This window comes from Rhinatrema bivittatum, chromosome 2, assembly GCF_901001135.1.
Source record: "Rhinatrema bivittatum chromosome 2, aRhiBiv1.1, whole genome shotgun sequence".
Classification (NCBI taxonomy): domain Eukaryota; kingdom Metazoa; phylum Chordata; class Amphibia; order Gymnophiona; family Rhinatrematidae; genus Rhinatrema; species Rhinatrema bivittatum.
In genome coordinates, this window is record NC_042616.1 from 544,044,230 (window position 1) to 544,066,290 (window position 22,061).

The 22,061-nt window shown below is 46.7% G+C and overlaps 1 protein-coding gene across 7 annotated transcripts in view; it reads right to left on the minus strand.

Moving 5' to 3' along the window:
* Positions 1-22,061, minus strand: part of LOC115085172 (beta-Ala-His dipeptidase-like) — a 207,107-nt gene that overhangs the window by 41,177 nt on the left and 143,869 nt on the right. For all 7 annotated transcript variants that reach the window (XM_029590872.1, XM_029590868.1, XM_029590867.1 and 4 more), the window contains one exon: positions 6,166-6,307. In XM_029590872.1, coding sequence (XP_029446732.1) covers positions 6,166-6,307 — 142 coding nt within the window. The remainder of the gene's footprint in view (positions 1-6,165; positions 6,308-22,061) is intronic.

Genomic DNA, 22,061 nt, shown 5'->3' on the forward strand with positions numbered 1-22,061 from the left:
CTGCGATGTAGGCCCAAGCAGGCCCGGGGAATCCGCGGCCCAGCCGGCATCTCCTTCGCAGGAAGAAGGTAAGGGTCTGGTCGAGAGGGTCACGACCGGAACCGCAACAGTACCCCCCCTCTTACGCCCCCTCCGTAGAGGGCCCAGCTTCCCAGGGTTATCTTGTTGAAACTGGAGCAGCAGAGACTTATCCAGAATATTTCGAGTGGGCTCCCAGGTGTTGTCCTCAGGGCCACATCCCTCCCAGGCCAAAAGGTACTCCCAACGACGATGATAAAAGCGGACGTCCAGCACTTCACGCACTGTCCTGTATTGCAGAAGAGACAGGGTCAGGTATTGGGCGGTGGAACCTGGAGAGCACCACCGGTTTCAGCAAAGATACATGAAAAACGTTGTGGACACGCATTGTGGATGGTAGGCGAAGTCTGTAGGACACCAGGCCTATTCTTTCTGCCACACGAAAGGGTCCACAGTACCTGGGTGCCAACTTCCGGGACGGTGTACGCAGATGTAGATTCTTAGCGCTCAACCAGACTTTATCGCCAGGTAGGAAGACTGGTGCAGGACGCCGATGTCGATTGGCCACCCTCTGTGCTATACTAGCCGCTGTCGAGAGCTTCCGTTGTATGGTTCTCCAAAGGTTATGTAACTGGAGGGCTGATGATTGAGCCACCGGAGAGGGAACAGGCGTCGGCACTGGGACTGGAGGCCTGAGTTGTTGACCAAAAACAATCTGAAAGGGGGATTTCCCTGTAACCGAGTGGGTGTGATGGTTATAAGAAAACTCAGCCCATGGAAGTAGTGCTGCCCAATTGTTCTGTCTTTCCGTTGCAAAGCTGCGGAGAAAGGTCTTCAGTGAGCGATTCATTTGCTCTGTCTGCCCATTGCTCTGAGGGTGGAAGGCTGTAGATAGGTTCAACTGTACTCCAAACTTCTTGCATAGTGCCCGCCAATACCGGGCAGTGACCTGGGACCCGCGGTCAGATACCATGCTTTGCGGGAGACCGTGGGCTCAAAAGATGTGTTGTGTAAATAGTAGAGCCAGTTCGGGTGCCGACGGGAGCTTGGGCAGGGGCACCAGGTGAACCATTTTAGAAAAGCGGTCCACTGTGACCCAAATTACTGTGTTCCCCTCGGAGGATGGCAGGTCTACCACAAAGTCGGTGGCTATATGAGTCCAGGGCTCTGCAGGCACCGGCAAGGGTTGTAAGAGGCCCCAGGGGCGGCCACTTAATGGCTTCTGCCTGGCACATATAGGACATGAATCCACGTAGAGCCGAACATCTTGCTGCACGTTTGGCCACCAATAATAGCGGTTGAGAAGGTCAAGGGTTCTCTCTCTACCCGCATGTCCGCCTGTGAGAGAATCATGAGCCCAACTTAAGACCTTCTTGTGATCCCTGCGAGGAACAACCACTCTCCCAATCGCGGTTACCGTGGTGCTGGACAAGTTGATCTTGGCAGGATCTATGATGTACTGTGGCGGGATAATGCATCCGCTCGGATATTTTTAGAAGCTGGACGGTATCTGAGTGTAAAATCAAATCGATTGAAGAACAGAGACCAGCGAGCCTGCCTGGGGTTTAAACGTTGAGCTTGGCATAGGAACTCCAAGTTTTTGTGATCAGTATACACTGTGATGGGGTGACTGGCTCCCTTCAGTCACTGTCCCCATTCTTCAAATGCCAACTTGATGGCCAGCAGTTCTTTATCCCCAATACTGTAATTGCACTCTGTGGGGGTAAACTTCTTGGAGAAATATGAGCAAGGTAGTAGTCGACCAGTACTAGAGGTTTGGCATAGTACCGTGCCGACTGCTATATTGGACGCGCCCACCTCTACTATGAATGGTCGAAGCGGATCTGGGTGGTGTAAGCAAGTCTCAAGCAAGAAGGCCTCTTTGAGCCTCTCGAAGGCCAGACAAGCCTTGTTGGGCCAGACTCAAGCATCCACCCCCACTCCCTGAAGTTTGTCCAAGAGTTCGGGGATTAACGGAAGTGGGTAGCGGTCCTTCTTGGTAATGGCATTTAACCCCTGGTAATCGATACAAGGTCTCAGGGATCCATCCTTTTTCCCTCCAAAAAATGATAAGGGCAAAGGGCCACCGGCGCCATTTCTATTAACGCAGCCGTGGCCAGAGAGCGGGAGATCGCGCCGGGACCCCCCCACTGGACCCCAGGTAATTTAAAACATTTTGGGGGGGTTCGGGAGGGTGGGGGATTTGTTTTAAAGGGTCGGGGTGGGTTTTAGGGTTGTTTTGGTGTGCCGGTTTTCCCGCCCTCCCCCCTCCCCCGATTTACGATTGTTTGACGATAAATCGGGGGAATTGCTATTGTATCGCAGCTCTAATGATCGTCAAAAAACGATTCACATCCCTAAGTACTCATAGTGCCCGTCCCGGGTGTTAAAGGCTGTCTTCCATTCATCCCCGGGACGGATTCTGACCAGGTTGTATGCCCCTTTTAAATCCAATTTGGTGAAAATTCTGGCTCCCTGAAGTTTGTCCAAGAGTTCGGGGATTAACGGAAATGGGTAGCGGTCCTTCTTGGTAATGGCATTTAACCCCTGGTAATCGATACAAGGTCTCAGGGATCCATCCTTTTTCCCTACGAAAAAGAATCCCGCCCTGGCGGGGGACTTGGAGGGACGGATGAACCCCTTGGCAAGGCTCTCGGTGATATATTCTGACATTGCCTGGGTCTCAGGTTGAGATAAGGGATACACCCTTCCTCGGGGTGGTGTTGTTCCGGGTAACAGCTCTATCGCACAGTCGAACGGGTAATGTTGTGGCAGGGTCTCTGCTTTTTCCTTTGAAAACACGTCTACGAATTCTTCATAGGGAGCCGGTAGTAACACGTCAGTCTGTGCCAGTGTTACTCGTTGGACCAGAGGCGTCCTAATACAGTTTTGAAAGCAGTGAGGACTCCACCGGGCGATTTGCAAAGAGTCCCAATGGATCACCGGGGGATGTTGTTGCAACCAGGGTAGTCTGAGGACCACCGGATGTACTGCTTTTTCAAGAATCAGTAAGGAGATCTCCTCCGAGTGCAAAACTCCGGTCTGTAGAGTGAGTGGTGCGGTAACAGTCGAAATACTTCCCGGAAGCACAGTGCCATTGATGGAGGTGATCAGCAGTGGTGGCCTGCGATACAGCGTGGGAATCTGGAGCTGTTGCACCAAATCGTGAAGAAGAAAATTCCCACCTGCACCGGAATCGATGAAGGCTAGAGTCTCGAAAGAGCCTCCTGGATATTTCAGGGTTATTGGTACAATACATTGAGGAGCTGCGTTGACACAGCCTAGGAGTAGCTCCCCGGTTTCACCTAGGCTCTGGTGTTTTCCGCTCATTCCTTACACTGGGCCAGGAAGTGACCCCGTCACAGTAGAGGCATAGTCCCAGGTTACGACGACGATGCTTCTCCTTGGGGGACAGAGAGGTACGCCCCAGTTGCATTGGCTCCTCCGTGGGATGCTCCGGGGGTGCAGAGGCGCCCTTGGTTGCAGGTGTCAGTGGCCTGGAAAAGGCTGGAGCCAGAGGAGCCATCCGACGCGGAGGCCGCCCCTCCCTAGCCCTCTGCTGGAGGTGCCGATCTATGCGCCCTGCTACCTCAATTAGCGCGTTGAAGTCCTCGGGAAGATCTCGGGCGGCTAACTCATCCTTAATCCTTGCCGAGAGACCTTCTAAAAATATTCCACGCAGGGAGTCGTCGCGCCAACCAACCTCCAGGGCCAAGGTATGAAACTCGAGGGTATACTTCGCCAAGGGGCGAGCCCCCTGCCATAGCTGGAGCAACTCCGAGGTTGCGGAAGCCACATGTGCAGGTTCGTCGAACGCCAATTTGAAGTTCTCCACAAACAGTGAAAGGTCGTTTAACATGGTGTCATTCCGCTCCCACATGGGAGACACCCAGCTCAACACCCGTCCATCCAAGAGGGAGAAGATGTAGGCCACTTTGACCGAGTCTGTGGGGAACTGTGCAGGTAGCAAGGAGAACCGCATGAAGCACTGGTTCAGGAAACCCCGACATGCCTTCGACTCCCCTGAAAAGCGAGACGGAGCTGGTAGTTGGGTTGGAGTGTGAATATTCACTACCGGAGGCGATACTTGCTCCCGGGCCGGTTCCGGGGGCGCGGCGTCCAGCTGATTAGCCAAGCGCTCCACTGTGGCTGCCAAGATGTCCAAGTAGTGTTGTTGCTGCTGTATACGCTGCACAATTCTGGGTATAGCCTGGAGACCAGCGAGGTCCGCTGGATCCATGGCCTTGCAAACTGTTGAGAATCAGAAAGTGGATCCTTGGTCCGACCGGCGAAGAAGGGAAGAAGTAGTTCTCCGCAGATGGAATAGGTCGGAAGGCGGTGCCGCAGCTGGAGGCAGACGATCTTCACCCTGGAAGTCCGTGACCCCTCCAGGCAAGTCCTGTGGAGGCCCAGACCACTGGGACTTAGGTGGCTTCGCCCTGGAAGCCCGTGGTCTCCCCAGGAGGAGCCCGTAGGGACCCGGGCCGCTGGGACTTAGGAGAGCGGCTAGAGACATGGACGAGAGAACAGACCAGGATCAGGGCAGGCAGCTGGAGACGTGGACGAGAGAACAGACCAGGATCAGGACCAGAAGACACTCCGAAGATTGGTTCCAAACCACAGACTGGAACGGGAAGGCTGAACAGGCAGGCAGGAACAGGCAACCAGGATAAGGCAGGTAGGCAGGCAGGATCAAGCAGGCAGACAGGATCAGGATCAGGCAGGCAGAATCAGGATCAGGCAGGCAGGATCAGGATCAGGATCAGGCAGGTAGGATCAGGACAGCAACTCTCCACTCAGACGAGTCAACCGCGTTGCAAGGCGAGGATCTGGGGTCAGACGCCCTTTAAAAGGGTTCCCTCTGTGCGCGCGTGAGCCTGGGGGGCGGGGTTAGCACAGCGTTCGGCGGCGTCTCCCTCGTGGGGACGGCGCGATGTAGGCCCAAGCAGGCCAGGGGAATCTGCGGCCCAGCCGGCGTCTCCTTTGCAGGAAGAAGGTAAGGGTCCGGTCGCGAGGGTCGCGACCAGAACCACAACAGATACTATCAAAAATTGGTTGAATAGTAGAGGGCTGTTGCTGTATATTAAAAAGAGAAAATTATTTGGGTTAGCAAATATATTCATGCAATATCCAAATGAGTATTAGGTATCATAATGAAACATTAGTACTGCATACTGAGGTTTGGAATCTAGGGGTGCTGTTGAATTCTCAATTAACATTTAAGTCTCAAGTACAACATCTTGTTCAATGCTCTTTTTACAAGCTAAAAATGCTTAAGTCACTGAAATATTTTTTGAAGCCTGATTTATTTAGGACAGTGTTGGAGGCATTAGTTTGAGGGAATTTGAATTACTGCAGCAGTTTACTGGTTGGGCTTCCAATTAAACTACTTCGGGCTTTGCAATTGGTCCAACATGCTGCAGTTAGAATAGCGAGTAGTGTTGGTCATTTTGACCATATCTCTCCTTTTCTTCTTTCATTGCATTGGGAACTGATATATTGGAGATACCGATTTAGAATTGTTATTTTACATAAACTTTTGGATGCTGAGATGGGTTGTACATTGGCACAACGGCTAAATTGGTATGTTCTAGCTCGAGATTTGAGATCAGCAGGTATATTTTTACTTTGGCTTCCCGCAGTAGTCTTATAAACTTCAGAGCTCTCGTAAATGAGCTTTTTTATGTAGGTCCTAGATTATGGAACAATCTTCCAATAGAAATAAGTTCTCAGAAAGATATTAAACTTTTTAAAAAGATGGTTAACACCAGTTATTGTAAGATGGTATTTAAATAATATTGCTTAAACTTTGATTAGGTATTTATGTTTTGTATTATAATTGTTTTTATTTTATTGTTTGTGATGATTTTATGAATGTTTTTTTTCTGTAATCCATGCTGGTCTTACCAATGGAAGTTGCGGAATATAAGAAATAAAATAAGAAAATAAATAAATAAATAAATAAATAAATGTGATTCCATAAGTGGGTAGACATGAGCGACAAAGGTTTAGGGTAATGTTTAGCTATTTTTTTTGAGTAAGTCTGTACAAATACAATATATCCAGCATTGCTTTCCTATTGTGGATTTAATTATATATTTATGAATGTAGTGCACTGTACCAGAGTGCTAAAAAATTTGTCTGTACCTTTTACAATTGCTTTTCTAGCTGCTTCATACTGAAGTTCCTTAACATCAGTCACCCATGGCAGAGCTGCAATTGGCATGGTCACTGTTAGTTTGTTTGGACTATTACGCTTAGCAAACACATTTTCAAGGTGTTTCAATACCTGAAAGAAAATTTGAAGTGTTGTTACATACTGGTGACATTACAGAGATTAACTGTTCCATTCTTCATATAGCAGAAAGGGGCAAATCAAGACATGCAGTATTACATTAAATCTATCCATTTAGATCCTAGCAAAAACAGAATTCAGTTACGTGCATATACATGTATATCTGTCTATCCCAATCAAAACAATTTTTTAAATCTAACAATGCACAGAGGAATATTTTATTTAACATATTTTTCATGTTTTATAAAATTGATTCATAGCTTATTGAATTCTATAGCACTTATTAAAAATGTAATTATTTACTTACATTTGATATTCTGCCTTTTCCCACAGTTGGTCTCAAAGCAGATTACAAGAAATTTAAATGAAGAGAGGCATTTGAATAGCTTACAATCAGAATTTGCAGTTAGAGTAGTATTGTGATCCAGCACAGGAAACCGAAACCCATTTGTGTACAGTTTGGAATCCCAGGTGTATATAACACAATATAGCTTAAAACACATCAGTGGGAGGATGGGGAATAAAATGTTCATAAAAGTGAAACTACCATCATACTTTACTGCTTAATTATTAGGGATGTGAATAGTTTTTGAACGATTAAAATTATCGTCAGATAATTTTAAAATCGTCCTAAATCGTTAGAGTGCACGATACAATACAAATGCCCCCGATTTATCGTTGGGGCATTTGTATTGTATCGTTAAATAGGGCACGGGAATTATTTGGGGGAGGGCGGGAAAACCGGCACACCAAAACAACCCCTAAACCCACCCCGACCCTTTAAAAACCAATTCCTTACCCTCCCCCACCCTCCCGAACCCCCCCAAAATGTTAAATTACCTGGTGGTCCAGTGGGGGGGGGAGGGGGGGGGTCCCGGCGCGATCTCCCGCTCTCGGGCCATCGGCACCATTTTGGCTGCCACTAATTAAAATGGCGCCGATGGCCCGATAAAAAAAAAACCACCCGACCCTTTAAATCGACCCCCCTTAGCCTCCCCCACCCTCCTGACCCTTTTTTTTAGGGAGGCCCACGCCGCTAAAAAAAACAACCCACCGACCCTTTAAATCGATCCCACTCTCCCGATCCCCTTGGGGAGAGATCCAGGGGGGCCTCGAGGAGAGGAGAGATCCAGGGGGACCTCGGGGAGAGATTTCCCATTCCCAGGCATCAGCTGTTCTAAAAAGAAATGGCACCGATACCCCTTTGCCCTTACCATGTGACAGGGTATCCGTGCCATTGGCCGGCCCCTGTCACATGGTAGGAGCACTGGATGGCCGGCGCCATCTTTAAAGATGGCGCCGGCCATCTTTACTCATCAGCCCCTATTATAGAGTATAGTATAATGTGACAGGGTATCCGTGCCATTGGCCGGCTCCTGTCACATAATAGAGTATAGTATAATAGGGGCTCTCCCTGAGCCCCCCCTGGATCTCTCCTCTCCCCAAGGCTCCCCCTGGACCACCAGGTAATTTTAAAATGTTTTGGGGGGGGGTCGATTTAAAGGGTCGGGTGGGGTTTGTTTTTTTAGCGGTGCGGGCCTCCCTAAAAAAAAAAATTAGCGATGTGAATTGGAATTGGAAACGATTCCAATTCACATATCTTAACGATCAGATTTCCCCCCGCCCCCCAGCCGAATCTGATCGTTAAGACGATCTGGCACACGATTCACATCTCTATTAATTATTCCTGCCCCAACCCAAAAGAAGAGAGTTTTTCCATTCAGATTCATAAGTGAGGAAAAAACAAACAAAAAGCAAAAAAACAAACCCAGAAATTCCACACAGAACATAAGCCTACTTTCTGATACAGTATGAGCATGTGCAGCCTTGTACAATTGTGGATCTGAAAAAAGCAGATCCACATGTGTGCATGGCTCATTCAGAAATAAAGATGGACTCTCAACTACCTTTTTTCCTAGCCTACATTCTGAAGTGAAGAAGGCCCATGCAATCACTCTTCAGATGTCATGGCAGACATTTAAATTCTACAGTGCTCATATTTCCTCCAGATATTTGATAATAGGCACTTATTTTGCCCTATTAATACTCATTTATACTCCCAATCTCTGTCCCAAACTAACAGTACATTAGTTTTGGTAGAATAAGTATAGTAATAACATGTGAAAGTACAGTTACATTCCTAGAATGAACAATTATATCTTAAATAAAACAATGCCCGTGCATGGGGGCTTGGAACATTAGGAGGTAATTTTCAAAGGAGTTACGCGTGTTAATGTAACATACTATTGTAGCAATTTTCAAAAGCCTTGTACTTGAGTAAAGTGCATTTCCTTCAGTAAAACCCAATTTTACTCGAGTAAATGCTTTAAAAATCAGGCCCTTATAGTCTAAGGCCAATGCCCTTTTTTGCACTTTCCTCAGTTCAGTCATGTAAAGCAGAGAGGTCAATTAGTAATGAAGTCAAAATTCCTGCTTGACTTGAGGACCAAGAAAACATTCTTAACAGTATCTTCTTTGGGTACATATTTTATACCATTCCTTTTTTTATGAAGCTCCTCAAAACAGTATTCTGTATTTCAAACAATAGGTATTAGAATTTTGTATGCAGAAATTGACAAATTTAGATTACATATAAATATGTATAGTTATAAGGAAAAACGAAAAAGATCTCTGAAAACAGCAGTTTACCAGTCATATACATGGGTTATATGACTGCACAGATTCTAGAAAGCTCTAAAAGCCTTGCACTACATACTCATAGTTCCTATGCTGCCACAGCCCCACAACTCCCCTCAGCTCTATACTGTATATAATAGCCCTAAATAGGTGGAGAACAACTCCAAAGGGAAGGAAAGAAGGTTAGTGTGACTAGTGAATTGCTATCGTCAGAGAATATGAGGTCCATATTCAAAGGGGTTTGTCAGAATAACTTTTGAGGTTTATAAATCTGGTCCCTATAACCCGATAAATTTTATCCGGTTAAGTCATTAACCAGACAAAATTTATCTGGATAAAATTAGAGAAGTTTCATCGGTGTTTCAGGGCAGAGTTAACTTGGGCCTGGATTCATCATTCATCGCTGAATGAGAAATCCAGCGAAAATGGGGGGGCGGGCCTGCGAAAGCCCGCAGCCTTCGCACCACCACGGTGTCTTCGCTGCCGGCTTTCACACCGAATAGCGCCACCGGGAAAGGTGGTGCTATTCGGTGCACAACTGATCCCAACTCCACCCTGACTCCGCCTCCAAACTGATTTTGCATGCTATTGCACGCAAAAAGGTCCTTTTTGCGTGCGATAGAGGCTTATCGCACGCGATATGGCCATATCGCGTGCGATAAGTCTTTAGAAAATAATCCCGTTAGCCAGGTAAGTATCCCACTAATTCTAAATTTATTCGGCTGAGTCTGAATATGCCTCAGAACAGGTTTTAAGTTATTTTTCATTAGGAAAACCCATTTTCTGTTTTATAGATCTATTCTAAAAAGGGAAAATAATCTGAAATTATAAAATTGTCCCTATGAGGGATGGAATTGGGCATGGCCTAGTGGTTAAAGAAATGGGCTGGTAAATAGGGAAACCAGGGTTTAAATGCTGCTTCTGGCATGTCTTGTGACCTTGGGTATTTCATTTCATCTCCTATTGATTCAGGTACCCAAAAAAAATGCCCCCCCAGAACTTTCCAGCCGCAGTCACCTCACCCTGCATTCAAGTCTCAACAATAGCAATGCAGTTCTGATATCATGCCCATGGGGTCTCTAACCATGTGAACAGGAAAAAGAGAACCATGGTAGCATGGTTATGAAGATGTGCACAGGGAATGGAAACCTCATGGCCAGGAAGAAAACAACCATGGCGGCAAGGGTTTGATGCCATGGCACAGAGGGTGGGAACGTCATGGCCAGTAAGAAAACAACTGTGGCTTGGCATGGTTTTGATGACATGCCTATCCAATTCCCCCCTCAGAGGGCAGAAGTAAAGACCCATGGTGGTGGTGAAGATGATGTGCCCATGTGATTCTCACCCCCAACAGACAGGAGGGACCGCTCTGCCAGGAGGAGGAGGAAAGGAGAGGCGAGGCAGTAGAAGTGAAGTGAAGGGGATGGGGAGTGAGTGAGTGAGAACTTCTCATCCTTCCCTTTTCCCTTCCCCTTCCCAGCTCAGCTATCCTTCCTTTTCCCATAAGAGTGCTTTGTATTCTGGAAAAATCTATATATGTTTTGTTACTAATTATAACAGGCAAATATAAACAACAACAACTTTAATTAAACATATACAACTTAAAGGCAAGGCAAATTATTAAACAAAATCAAACATTTTTCAAAATAACATACTTGTTTTTGAAAACATTTCAAAAGAATATAACAAATTATTAAAACATGAATCTCATAATACATCAAAACATACACCCTAAACCTCCCAAACATCACCACCACCTATTAAAAAATAAAAATCAAAACACTCATAGAACTATCTTCTGACATACATACAACACCACCTAATATCAAAATTCACTTTGTGGCATGCTGGTATAAGTACCCACCTACCGGAGATAACTAATACACACACACATACACATACACACTCTATATATAATACATTTGTAACATATAGTCAATAGGAACTGATACAGCACATACGACCCAACCAGTTTGAAAAAACTGAACTGTCTCGTGATATAAATCTTTTCCTTCTAAAGCCGAATTCTTAAATTGACTTGAGAGCTATCTCTCTCAGTTCTTCATACTGTTCAAGACTGCTACTCCCTGGAACTAAACCAATTCAAAAGCTGCTATTCTTGAATCTTCAGGGCAGTCAACAAAATTTCTATTTCCCCATAATCTTTATTCCCTTCTAAATTTTCATTCTCTCGGAATTTCTAACATGGACTCATGTTTCACCTGCCAAACGTGGCTGCCTCAGGGGAACAACAAATCCACCATTAAGACATAATCACGGGAGATGGAACCAAATTTCAATCTGAAAATAGAATTCCTTCAACAAAAAATACAACAAACTTTACTAGACTCCTCTCAATGGCCAAATTACCCCCAGCTCACAACTAATGCATTAGTTGTCTACAATCCTGGCGGAGTTCAACATTGCTGTTGGATCTGCTGACACAATAATTGCTGGATGCCACTGAGAGCACTAGATCGTACCACATTTAAAGTGGCCTTGGGATTTTGGGGAGTGCCAGGTGGGGCAGAAGGGTGAGCTTTCAGAGGGGGCCCAGAGGCTTTAGTTAATTTCAGAATTTGGGAGGCTCCTTGGGCCCTTAGGTTCACAAGGTTTTAATTATTTTGGAGGGTTTGGGGGAAGGGATTTTGGGATCTATTGACCACCTTATTTTTACTTTTTTAATACATTAGTTGTGAGCCGGTGGTGACTTGGCCATTGATTAGAGTCTGGTAAAATTTGTTTTATTTTTTGTTGAAGGTATTCTACTTTCAGTTTGAAAATTGAATCTATCTCCCATGTTTGTGTTTTAATGGTGGATTTGTTGTTCCCCTGAGACAGCTTTCTTTGGGAGGTGAAACATGGGTCCATGTCGGGAATACAAATTGCGAGGGAATGAAGATTCTGATGGGAATAAATATTCTGGGGTAACAGAAATTTTGTTGACTACCATAAAGGATCAAGAATAGCAGCTTTTGAACTGGTTTGGTTCTGGGACTAGCAGTCTTGAATTGAATGAAGAATTGAGAACGGTAGCTCAAGCCATGTTTAAGAGTTACCTTTAGAAGGAGATGATTTATATCATGTGACAGTTCAGTTTTATCAAACTGGTTGGGTTGATTATGCCCTTAAGAGTTGCATATGCTGTATCAATTCCTGTACATTATGAATTATAAATGAATTATATACAGTGCTTATGCATTAGTTGTCCTTTGTATGTGGGTACATATACCAGGATGCCACAAAGTAATTTCTGATATTGTCAAGGACTGTGAGAGAATATTTTTATGAGTGTTTGGGTTTTGGTTTCTTAATGGATGGTGATGCTGTTTGGTAGTTTTAGTGTTGCACTGGAGGTGGACCCTTGGCCTGGTGCAGGATTGGTACGGCCCTCCGGTCAGACCCGGAGAGCGCCTGCCACCAGGAGGTGGAGCACAGGAGGAGACAGAGGCTAGCTGGAGCTTCACCAATAGCAACCCGGGGTTCCCTCAGGTTGGGCCTTGGTTACCTGGGCCACCTGGTCTTAGGTGGGCCTCGCAGGATCTCCTGGAGAGGAAGTGTAGAGGAGTGCCCACCACGAACAAGGGTGCGTGGTTGAGGTCCATACCAGAATGTCTAGCAGTCACAGGAGGCCAGAACAGAGAGTCTGAATGGATAGCGAGGATCAAGGCCAGAGTAGAAGATCAGAATGGTCAGCCGAAGCAGGGGTCAGTACCTGTAGTCAATCCAGAAATAGTCAGTGTCCTGCAGAGGTCATTTCCAGGCAGCGGTCAAGAGTAGTCAGTGTTCAGGCAGAGGTCAGTTCTAGGCAGCAGTCAAGAGGGCCCAATGTCACGAAGCCAGCGGGAGACTGGAGGCAAGCGTGGTGGCGGCTGCAACACACAGGGAAGGCACGGCGTCGGGAAGTAGCGAAGACAGGCTCAGGCTATGGGAAAGGCCCATGGTCCATCGAATGCAACAGTACCCCCTCCTCTAAACCCCCTCCCTGAGGGTTTAGATTTCTTGGGGTGCAAGGCATGAAACTCTCTCAGATGTTTCCTAGCCAGTATATTCAAGTTAGGCTCCCATGTTTTCTCTTCTGGACTGTATCCCTCGTTGTCTGACATCCAAGACCTGTTTTACCTGATAGGAAACATTATCCTCTGTGGAGACTTCTTGAGGTTCTGGTAGGTTACTGGACCCAAATGACGGAGGACTGGGAATGGCCCGATGTATTGGGGAGCAAGGTGGATGGAGGGCATCTGGAGCTGAATGTGGCAGGTCCTGAGCCAGACTTTGTCCCCTGGTTTAAATTGCAGTGCTGGTCGACAGTGTGCATCCATGGTCCCCCTGGCCTTCTCAGCTGCCTTTTGGAGTTCCTGAAACTCCTGGGCTGTCAGCTGGGCTGGGACTGAGGGGATGGTCAGCAGGATAGACAATGGAGGTGAAGGTTGTCTCCCATATACAATCTGAAAGGGGGACACCCCAGTGGTGATGCTGAAATGGGAGTTGTGGGAAAACTCCTCTCAGGGCAGGAAGGAGACCCAGTTATTTTGTCAGTCATTTGAATAGGCATTGATGAAACCTTTCAGCATACGGTTGGTCCATTCGGACTGGCCATTAACTTGGGGGTGGTATATTATTGTATAATCTAAGGAGATATTACATTTTTTGCAAAGGGAATGCCAGTACTTGGCCATGAACTAGGACCCACGATCAGAGATGATGTACTTAGGCAAGTCATGCAGGCGGAAGATGTGATGTGTGAATAGTTGGGCCAATTCCGGGGCTGTGGGAAGTCCAGGGTAAGGAATAAAATGAGCTATCTTTGAAAAATGGTCGATAATGACCCGAATGATCGTGCAGCCATTCAAGAGAGGGAGGTCAACCACAAAATTGGTGGACAAATGGGTCCAGGGTTCTCTGGGAGCTGCCAACATTTGTAACAGCCCCCAGGGTCATCCCAGCAAGAGTTTCTGCTGAGTGGAGGAGGGACAAGAGTCCATATGGGCCTGGACATCTCTTTGCATCTGGGGCCACCAGTAATATTTCTAGATCACTGGAGAGTTTAGGCCCGTCCAGGGTGACCTGTGACACGTGAGTCACGATACCATCTAAGTAACTTTTCTTGGAGTTTGCATGGAACAACTGTCTTCCCTGGTGGGACGGTCATAGTCGCAGCTAGAAGGATCCAGGCTAGATCAATAATGTGTCTGGAAGGCTCTGGAGTATCCTGTGCCAGGAAAGACCAAGCTAGGGCATCTGCTTGAGTGTTCTTGATGGTTTGTCAGTACCATAGCTTGAAGTCAAAATGTGCAAAAAACAGAGACCAGCGGGCCTGATGAGATTCAGCTGTTGTGCATGACGGAAATGTTCCAAGTTTTTGTGGTCAGTATAAATGGTAAGGTGATGCTAATTCCTTTGAGCCAGTGATGCCACTCCTCAATGGCGAGCTTAATGCCCAGAAGTTCACTGTCGCCGATCCCATAGTTGTGCTCTGCAGGGGAGAATTTTCATGAAAAGAAGGAGCATGGATGGGGAATGTCCTTATCTGAGTGCTGAATCAAGACTGCCCCCACTCCCAGGGTTGAGGCATCTACTTTGACAATGAAGGGGCGAGTGGGGTCCAGATGGTGAAGACAGGATTTTCTTAGAAAGGCATCCTTCAGTTCTTAGAAGTCGGTGATGGCCTCTGGTGGCCAGACCTTGGTGTTAGCTCCCTTGCGGGTGAGTGCCGTAAGGGAAGCCACAATCTTAGAGTAGTTAAGAATAAAATGCTGGGAGTAGTTGGCAAAGCCTAAGAATTTTTGTAGAGTGCATAACCCCATCGGTTGTGGCCAATCTTGGATACTCTTCACCTTATCTAGGTCCATGTGGAAACCCTGACTGGACACAATGTAACCTAGGAAGAGAAGGGAAGGATCTCCTTTTCAAAAAGGCGCTTCTCCAACTCTGCATAAAATTTATTGTCCCGTAGCCTCTGCAGTTGAGGTCCTTTGAGGACGAGAATGTCATCGAGACATAAGAAGACACAAAAGTAGAGGAGGTCTCTTAAGATTTTGTTCATCATTTTCTGAAACACTGCAGGTGCATTGGTAAGCCAAATGGCATTACAAGGCACTCATAGTGCCCATCCCGTGTGTTGAATGCTGTCTTCCATTCATCTCTGGGCTGAATACGAATTAAATTGTAGGCGCACCAGAGGTCCAGTTTAGCGAACATCCTAGATCCTTGGAGATGGTTGAATAACTCCATGATGAATGGTAAAGGGTATTGATCCTTCTTTGTAATAGAATTTAGTCCTCTGAAGTCATACACAGGTGCAAAGAGCCATCCTTCTTAGCGACAAAGAAGAAGCCAACCTTGACCGAGGAGGTAGAGGGCCGGATAAAACCTCGATTGAGGTTTTCCTTGATGAAATCCGTAATTGCTTTGGTTTTCTGGATGGACAGCAGATATACCCTGCCATGAGGAGGTTCAGAGTTGGGTAGCAGATCGATGGGACAATTGTACACCCTATGGGAGGGCAACGTCTCGGCCTCTTTTATGGAAAAGACGTCAGCATAGTTGGTGTACTGTGGGGGCAAGCCCAACAGGGTAGCCGCTAGGATTAAGCAGAGACGTGGTTCTACATGTTGCAAGTAGGAGTCACAGCAATGGGGGCCCCAGCTGGACAGTTGCAAAGAGGCCCAGTCAAACTGTGGAGAGTGGAGTTGTAGCCAAGGGAGATCCAGCACAATAGGATGTACTGTCTTACCTATGACATGAAACACTATGCTCTCCATGTGCAGTAATCTAGTGCGCATGTACAGGGGAATTGTGGCTTGGGCAATTCGGTTGGGCAAAGGTTCTCCATGAATAGAGGAAATGACCAGGGGCACTCTCCTGATGACTGTGGGATGCTGCAAGTGGTCGAGAAGGGGTTTCATAATGAAGTTTCCCCCTGAGCCGGGGGAAACCAAGGCTAGAGTGGGGAACTCCTGGTTACCAAGAACAATGGTCAGTGGGAGTGTCAGTTGAGGAGCTGGAGTTGTAAACCTTAGGATCACCTCTCCACTAGATCCTAGGCTCGGTAGTTTCCTGGCTTTAGTGGATACTGTGCAAGCTGATACCAGTTCTGGCACAATAGAAAAAGAGTCACAGCCATCATCAGTGGAGCCCCTCTTTGGTGGTAAGGCACCCTTGGCCAAGCTGCATTGACTACTCCAGGCATGCTCGAGCCGAGGTTGAGTCTGGTGGTGGAGAGAGAGAGAAGGCTGAAAATGGGGAGCTAGTGTAAATGATCTGTGTGGTAGGCAGAGCTCTCTGGCCCATTGCTGAAGGTGGTGGTCGATTCTCTCAGCCGAATCTATAAGGTCATCCAGGGACTCTGAGAGCTCGCGGGCAGCTAGCTCATTCTTGATATGCGAAGTCAGCCCTTCCATGAAAATTCTACAGAGACCGTCCACTCCCAGTTCAGCTCTGTAACCATGGTTCGCAATTCATTGTGTAGTTCCCTCAGGGTTTGGGCCCTAGTGTAGGTGAAGGAGAGACGACCCCACTGTGGCCAGCTGGGCGGGTTCGTCGAAGACAAGATTGAAGGCTGTAATGAATATTTGCAGATCCTGAAGAAGAAGATCTGCTTGCTCCCATAATGGGGAGGCCCAAGCCAAGGCCTTCCTGTCCAATAAGGAGAGCACAAAGTTAGTCTTGACTGAGTCATTGGGGAACTGTATAGGTTGGAAAAAAAGTGCATAAAGCATTGGTTTAGGAACTCTCGGCACTGTTTCATCTCCCTCTGCATACCGGGGCAGAGCCGGTAAGTGGATAATGGGTGGAACAGGTATGGCTGGAGGTGCTGCAGCCACTCTAGCAGCTGATGAAGCAGTGAACACTGCTGTAGCATCTAGACCAGAGCTTTCCAAACTTTTCATGTTGGTGACACACTTTTTAGACAAACATAATTTCGGGACACAGTAATTAGTCTACAAGCAAACCGGAGGTTAAAGGTTAAATGAACGAAATGTATTTTGACAATTTATGTATGTTTCCTTAAATATATACATAATAAAATGTTTCACGACACAACATATCTTGTGAAAACCTTTCGTTTATATTAAAAATATATAATATTCCAAGATTAATGTTATTGTTATAATTTATGAGTAACAATAATAAAACAAAGTTATTGTGTTATTCAATTTACCTCTTTAATGAGATATATGAGCTTGATGGGATGAACACAGCTTTTGAATATTTGGTGTTAATAAAAAAGTCCAAAGGGTCTTCTGCATAATTTTAAAAAGCTGGCCAGTTTCACACTATATAATTATTTGATAGCCTCATTCAACTAATTCTATATGGCTATGAGAGTGAAATCTGGAATTTATAGGAAGGGACAGAATGTCAATATAAATCCTGCACCTCCAGTTCTGTAACTCTGTGCATCCACTGAAATTCCCCCAAACAATGGAGCTTGGATGTTTCCCTTACAGCTCATCATACTAAAAGATATTTTCAAATGCTGGTGTCACCTCACAGTAACAGCAGCACAAACACCTTCCACTGCCAGGCACATTGTGAACTAAAATAAAACCTCGCAAAAAAGACACTCAAAATCTATACTGCAATCCCATTGTAACATAACAGTAATAACACCAAGGACTCAAACAACAATAACCCTACCTGTGAAAAAGCATGGGTAAATATTACACTGGGTCCTAGAATACCAATACACCACCTACTGAGGAAACAAAACAAACCCGATTGCTATAGATCCCTATGCTAGCAGAATCTCTTATCATGGTCACACACACAGAGCAGAGACAGACCCTCACCAAATACAGAATACAAAATAAAGGAGCACAAATTAGACAAAAACTGAAATGGAAACTCCAAGAAGCCAGACTCTGTATTAACAATGGAAAAACAACCACCATTCCTCATAAAACAAACAAAATCAAGAAACATAAAACATCAGTTATAACAGTAAAACCATACTAATAAAAGAATATTTTAAAACTACTGATAAATAGAATTTCTATTAATTAAAATCATATACATTTATTACAATTTCCCAGAGGTTATCCTCTCTCACACAGACTCACATGTCCATTCTCTCTCACACATACACTGTCACATACATACACATTCATGCTCTTATACCCACCATAACCTCTCGCTCTCACAGACACTGACACACTCTCAGGCTCTAAGACACTCTCTCCCCCTCCACACACACCCCACACACAAACTCTTACTCCCCTGGATTTTCTCATACACACTCTCTCTGGCTCCCTCACATACAAACACACCCACCCAGGTAGGTTCCCAATCATTCTCACACAAACACACACACCCAGGCAAGTTCCCAATCATTCTCACACAAACACACACACCCAGGCAAGCTCCCAGTCATTCTCACACACTAAAACTGATCCCCAGGCAGGCTCCCATTCATTTTCACACCACTCCCTCACCATCCCCCAGGCAGGCACCCATTCATACACATGCACACACTAAAGGCAGACCCCCTCTCTTTCTTTTGCCAGCAACCTCGGAGCCTCTCTCATTCCTCTGCTGCCACTGATGCCGCATGGCTATTGGGGAGGCGCTGATTGCTGCTATTGGCACTGAAGCCCATTCTGCTGCCTCCTCTGTGCAGGCCCCGTGGGTTTCCAGTTCCTCCATGTTGATCTCGTACATTGTGAGATCCGCATAGAGAAAGTGCTACTCTCGACATTAACAAAGATTACATGTGCCAATCAGTAAAAAGTAATTTCTTTCTTTCTTTTTTTTTACCTTTGCTGTCTGATCTTAGTTTTCTAATCGGTTGGTCCCAGGCTTTTTTGCTTCCACCTCCCCTTTCTTATTTTTTTGCCAATTCATTTCATATTGTCTCTTTTTCTATTTCTTTTCTCTCCATCTATGTTCTTCCCTCAAACATACAGTCAGGTTCTCATTCTCACATGCTTTCTCTCTCATACAATCATTCATACACAGTCTCTCTCTTGCACATGCTGTCTGACTCTCACACACCCAGGCTCTCTCTCACTCCCAAATGCTGTCTTGCTCATGCACAGACTCTCACTGTCACATGCTGTCTCTCTCTCACACACACACAGGCACTCACATGCTGTCTCTGCAAACATTGAGATCCTCACTCCCACACCCAATCTCTCAACTCACACAGGCACCCAATCTCTCAACTCATCTCATACACGCACACAATCTCTCAATTCAGCTCAGCTCATACAGGCACCCAATCTCTCAACTCAGCTAATACACGCATCCAATCTCTCAACTCAGCTCATACACGCACTCTACGGGCCCTCAGCCTCTCTCTTACCTCTGGGCCTCCTCTTCACGGGTCGCTGCAGGATCGGCTCTGCAGCAGCCCTGATCTTCTCGGGCCGATCCGATCCGCGGTGGGGCCCCTGCTACCGGGCCTCTTCTCGCCCGCTGCAACAACGCGGCTCCTCTTCTGCACACGGCTGCTTCATCTCCTTCCTGCCCGTGCGGCTCCGGCAACATTTTTCTTCCGGGGCCGCGTGGGCAGGAAGGAGGCGGAGCACCTGCACGTTTAGACGTGCCCTTTTTCTTCGGCCGTGGTGACGTGAACTCACCATAGCCTTACCGATCTTCCGGCTGCGATTCTTCAGTGCTCAGCCGCCAGTGGGATGAGCTCTACCGGCGGCCGCGTTGGCTCCCACTTGCCGGTGTGTCACGTGCACCGGGCTTGCGCAACACACCGGCACACCTCAAGCGACACACCAAAGTGTCGCGACACACACTTTGGAAAGCTCTGATCTAGACAGATGGTGAGTCACTCCATGGAGCCTGCCAGAAGCTTGAGAAACTGCTGCTGTTGCTGGATCCTTTGTACTAGGCCTGGAATGGCCTGGAGTCCCGAAGCATCCACCAAGTCCATGGCCTTGGAAATTTGTTGAGAGGGTGGATTCTTGGGCCGAGGTGGAGATGGCACAACCTGCAGGGAGGAGCCCTGCAGGTCTCCACTGTTGGCAGGCAGAGCTGGCTGAAACTGAGGCCCAACTGCAACTTCACCAATACCACCCCTCGTTCACATTAGGTTGAGTCTTTGGGTGCTGGGGCCAGCTGGAAGTAGGCACAGGCCTCTGTGTAGGTGAAGATCTGTGGCATAGAAGACATTGCAGGCCAGCACGGAAAGGCAGCATGTGGTCAGGCAGCCCTGACCACAAGTAGTGGTCAGGGCAAGTCGTGGTCAAAGTAGGGTAAGATACAAGCTGTGGTCAGAGGCGAGCAGAGTTCTCTTGGAATCATGGTTCAGGTACTGGTCGGGGCAGGCAGAGTTCAGTCAATAATGATACACAGGCAGTGGTCAGTGGCAGGTGGAGGACAAGCAGCATCAAGGTAAAATCCAAGGTCAAGCCAGAAGTCCAATCCAAGATCAAAGCCAGAAGTCTGAACTGAGGTCAAGGCCAGAAGATCAATCCAAAGACAGGGAAGAGGAGGAGGACAAGGAAACACAGAAGCAGGATGGGACGCTGAAGACAGATGAGGAAGACTGACCAGGAAGACTAGAACTCAAGACAAACCAAACTACCAACGGAACCAGGAACAAGACATGGGAACTCTGGCGCACACAGCTGGAATCAAGAACCAGGAACAGGAGTCAGGAACCAGGAACATAGAAGCAATGCACTTCTCCAAGGAGACGACCTATTGCCAAGGCACCGAAGGGGTCTTGGTCTCAGCCCTTTATAGGGTTGGCTTGATGATGTCATCAGGGAGCATCTTCAGAGGCTTCCCACCACTGGCCTTTAAGGTTGGGGCAGTCGGCGCACACACGCCCTAGGGGAGGCAGGTCCCAAAGATCCAGTGGCATCCTGCTGCAAAAAAGGAGAATAGTCTCAGCATGGCTTCCTGCTGCGTTCAGCGGGAGACTGGAGGCAAGCATGGTGGATAGCCGCATCTCACAGGGAAGGCGCAACTTTGGGAGGTGGCGAGGATGATCCCAGGCTGGAGATAAGAGTGACGGGCCACGGGACCAGCCCATGGTTCGCTGAATGAAACAATTACACCAGGCCCTAAAACGCCAATACATCTACTATTAGGAAAACAGAAAAAATCAAGCTGCTATAGATCCCTACACAGAAACTACACATTAGTAGAACAGTCAACTCAGTCACACATGAAAAATACAAACAGACCCTCACAAAAATGCAGAATAAAATAGCCATAAATTATTAATAAAAATGTGCAGACAAAAACTGAACTGTTAACCACAAGAGGCAGACTTTTATGCAGTGCAACATCATACATCAAACAATAAAATCAGGAAATATAAATCATCAACAGAAGTAAAACCATACTAATAAAAAGAATATTCCAAAACAGCTGACAAATAGAATAACATCTAATAATTTAAAACGCATATAAATTTTCCAAAGATCAATAAAATATTTCAAACACCAACCAATACTTAAAACTTAAAAAGGATAAAAAGTCCCCATCTGTTCATACCTGGGATCTTTTAATTTCCAGATGCCCTGAGATTGTCGTGGATTAGCAGAAGAGAGGTGAGGGGTTGTTTCTCACAATCTCTCTCTCTCATATATACACACATGCTCAATTATAGAACATGCTCTCACTCACACAGACACAGACATGCTCTCTTAGACACAGCAACACACACACACACACAGATATGCTCTCACAGACACACACAAACATGCTGTCTCAGACATGTTCTCTCACCCACACAGACACCCACACACATGCTCACACAGACATGCTCTCAGTCACAGACACACACGCCCACACAGACAAACAGACATACAAACACTTTCATCCATTCACTTCCTTCCCCTCCCCATTAGAAGTACAAGTCCAGTGGCAGCCTCCTCTTTCAGCACCCGCAGCAGACGGACTCTTCATTTTTCTTAAGGTTGCAGGGGCTGATGCTGTTCTATGTACTGCGGGGGAGAGTGGGGAGAGAGGGCACTGTTGCGGTTTCCTCCTACGCTTGAACCTGGGGTGATGATGCCTCTTCCTGTGACGGCCTGGAGAATGTGCCTGAGTCGGGGAAGGGGCGCTATTGCTGCTGCTCCTTCTGTGCTTGAATGCCACGCGAACTTGGGGGCCAACGCTGTCTCTTCCTGCAACGGCCCGG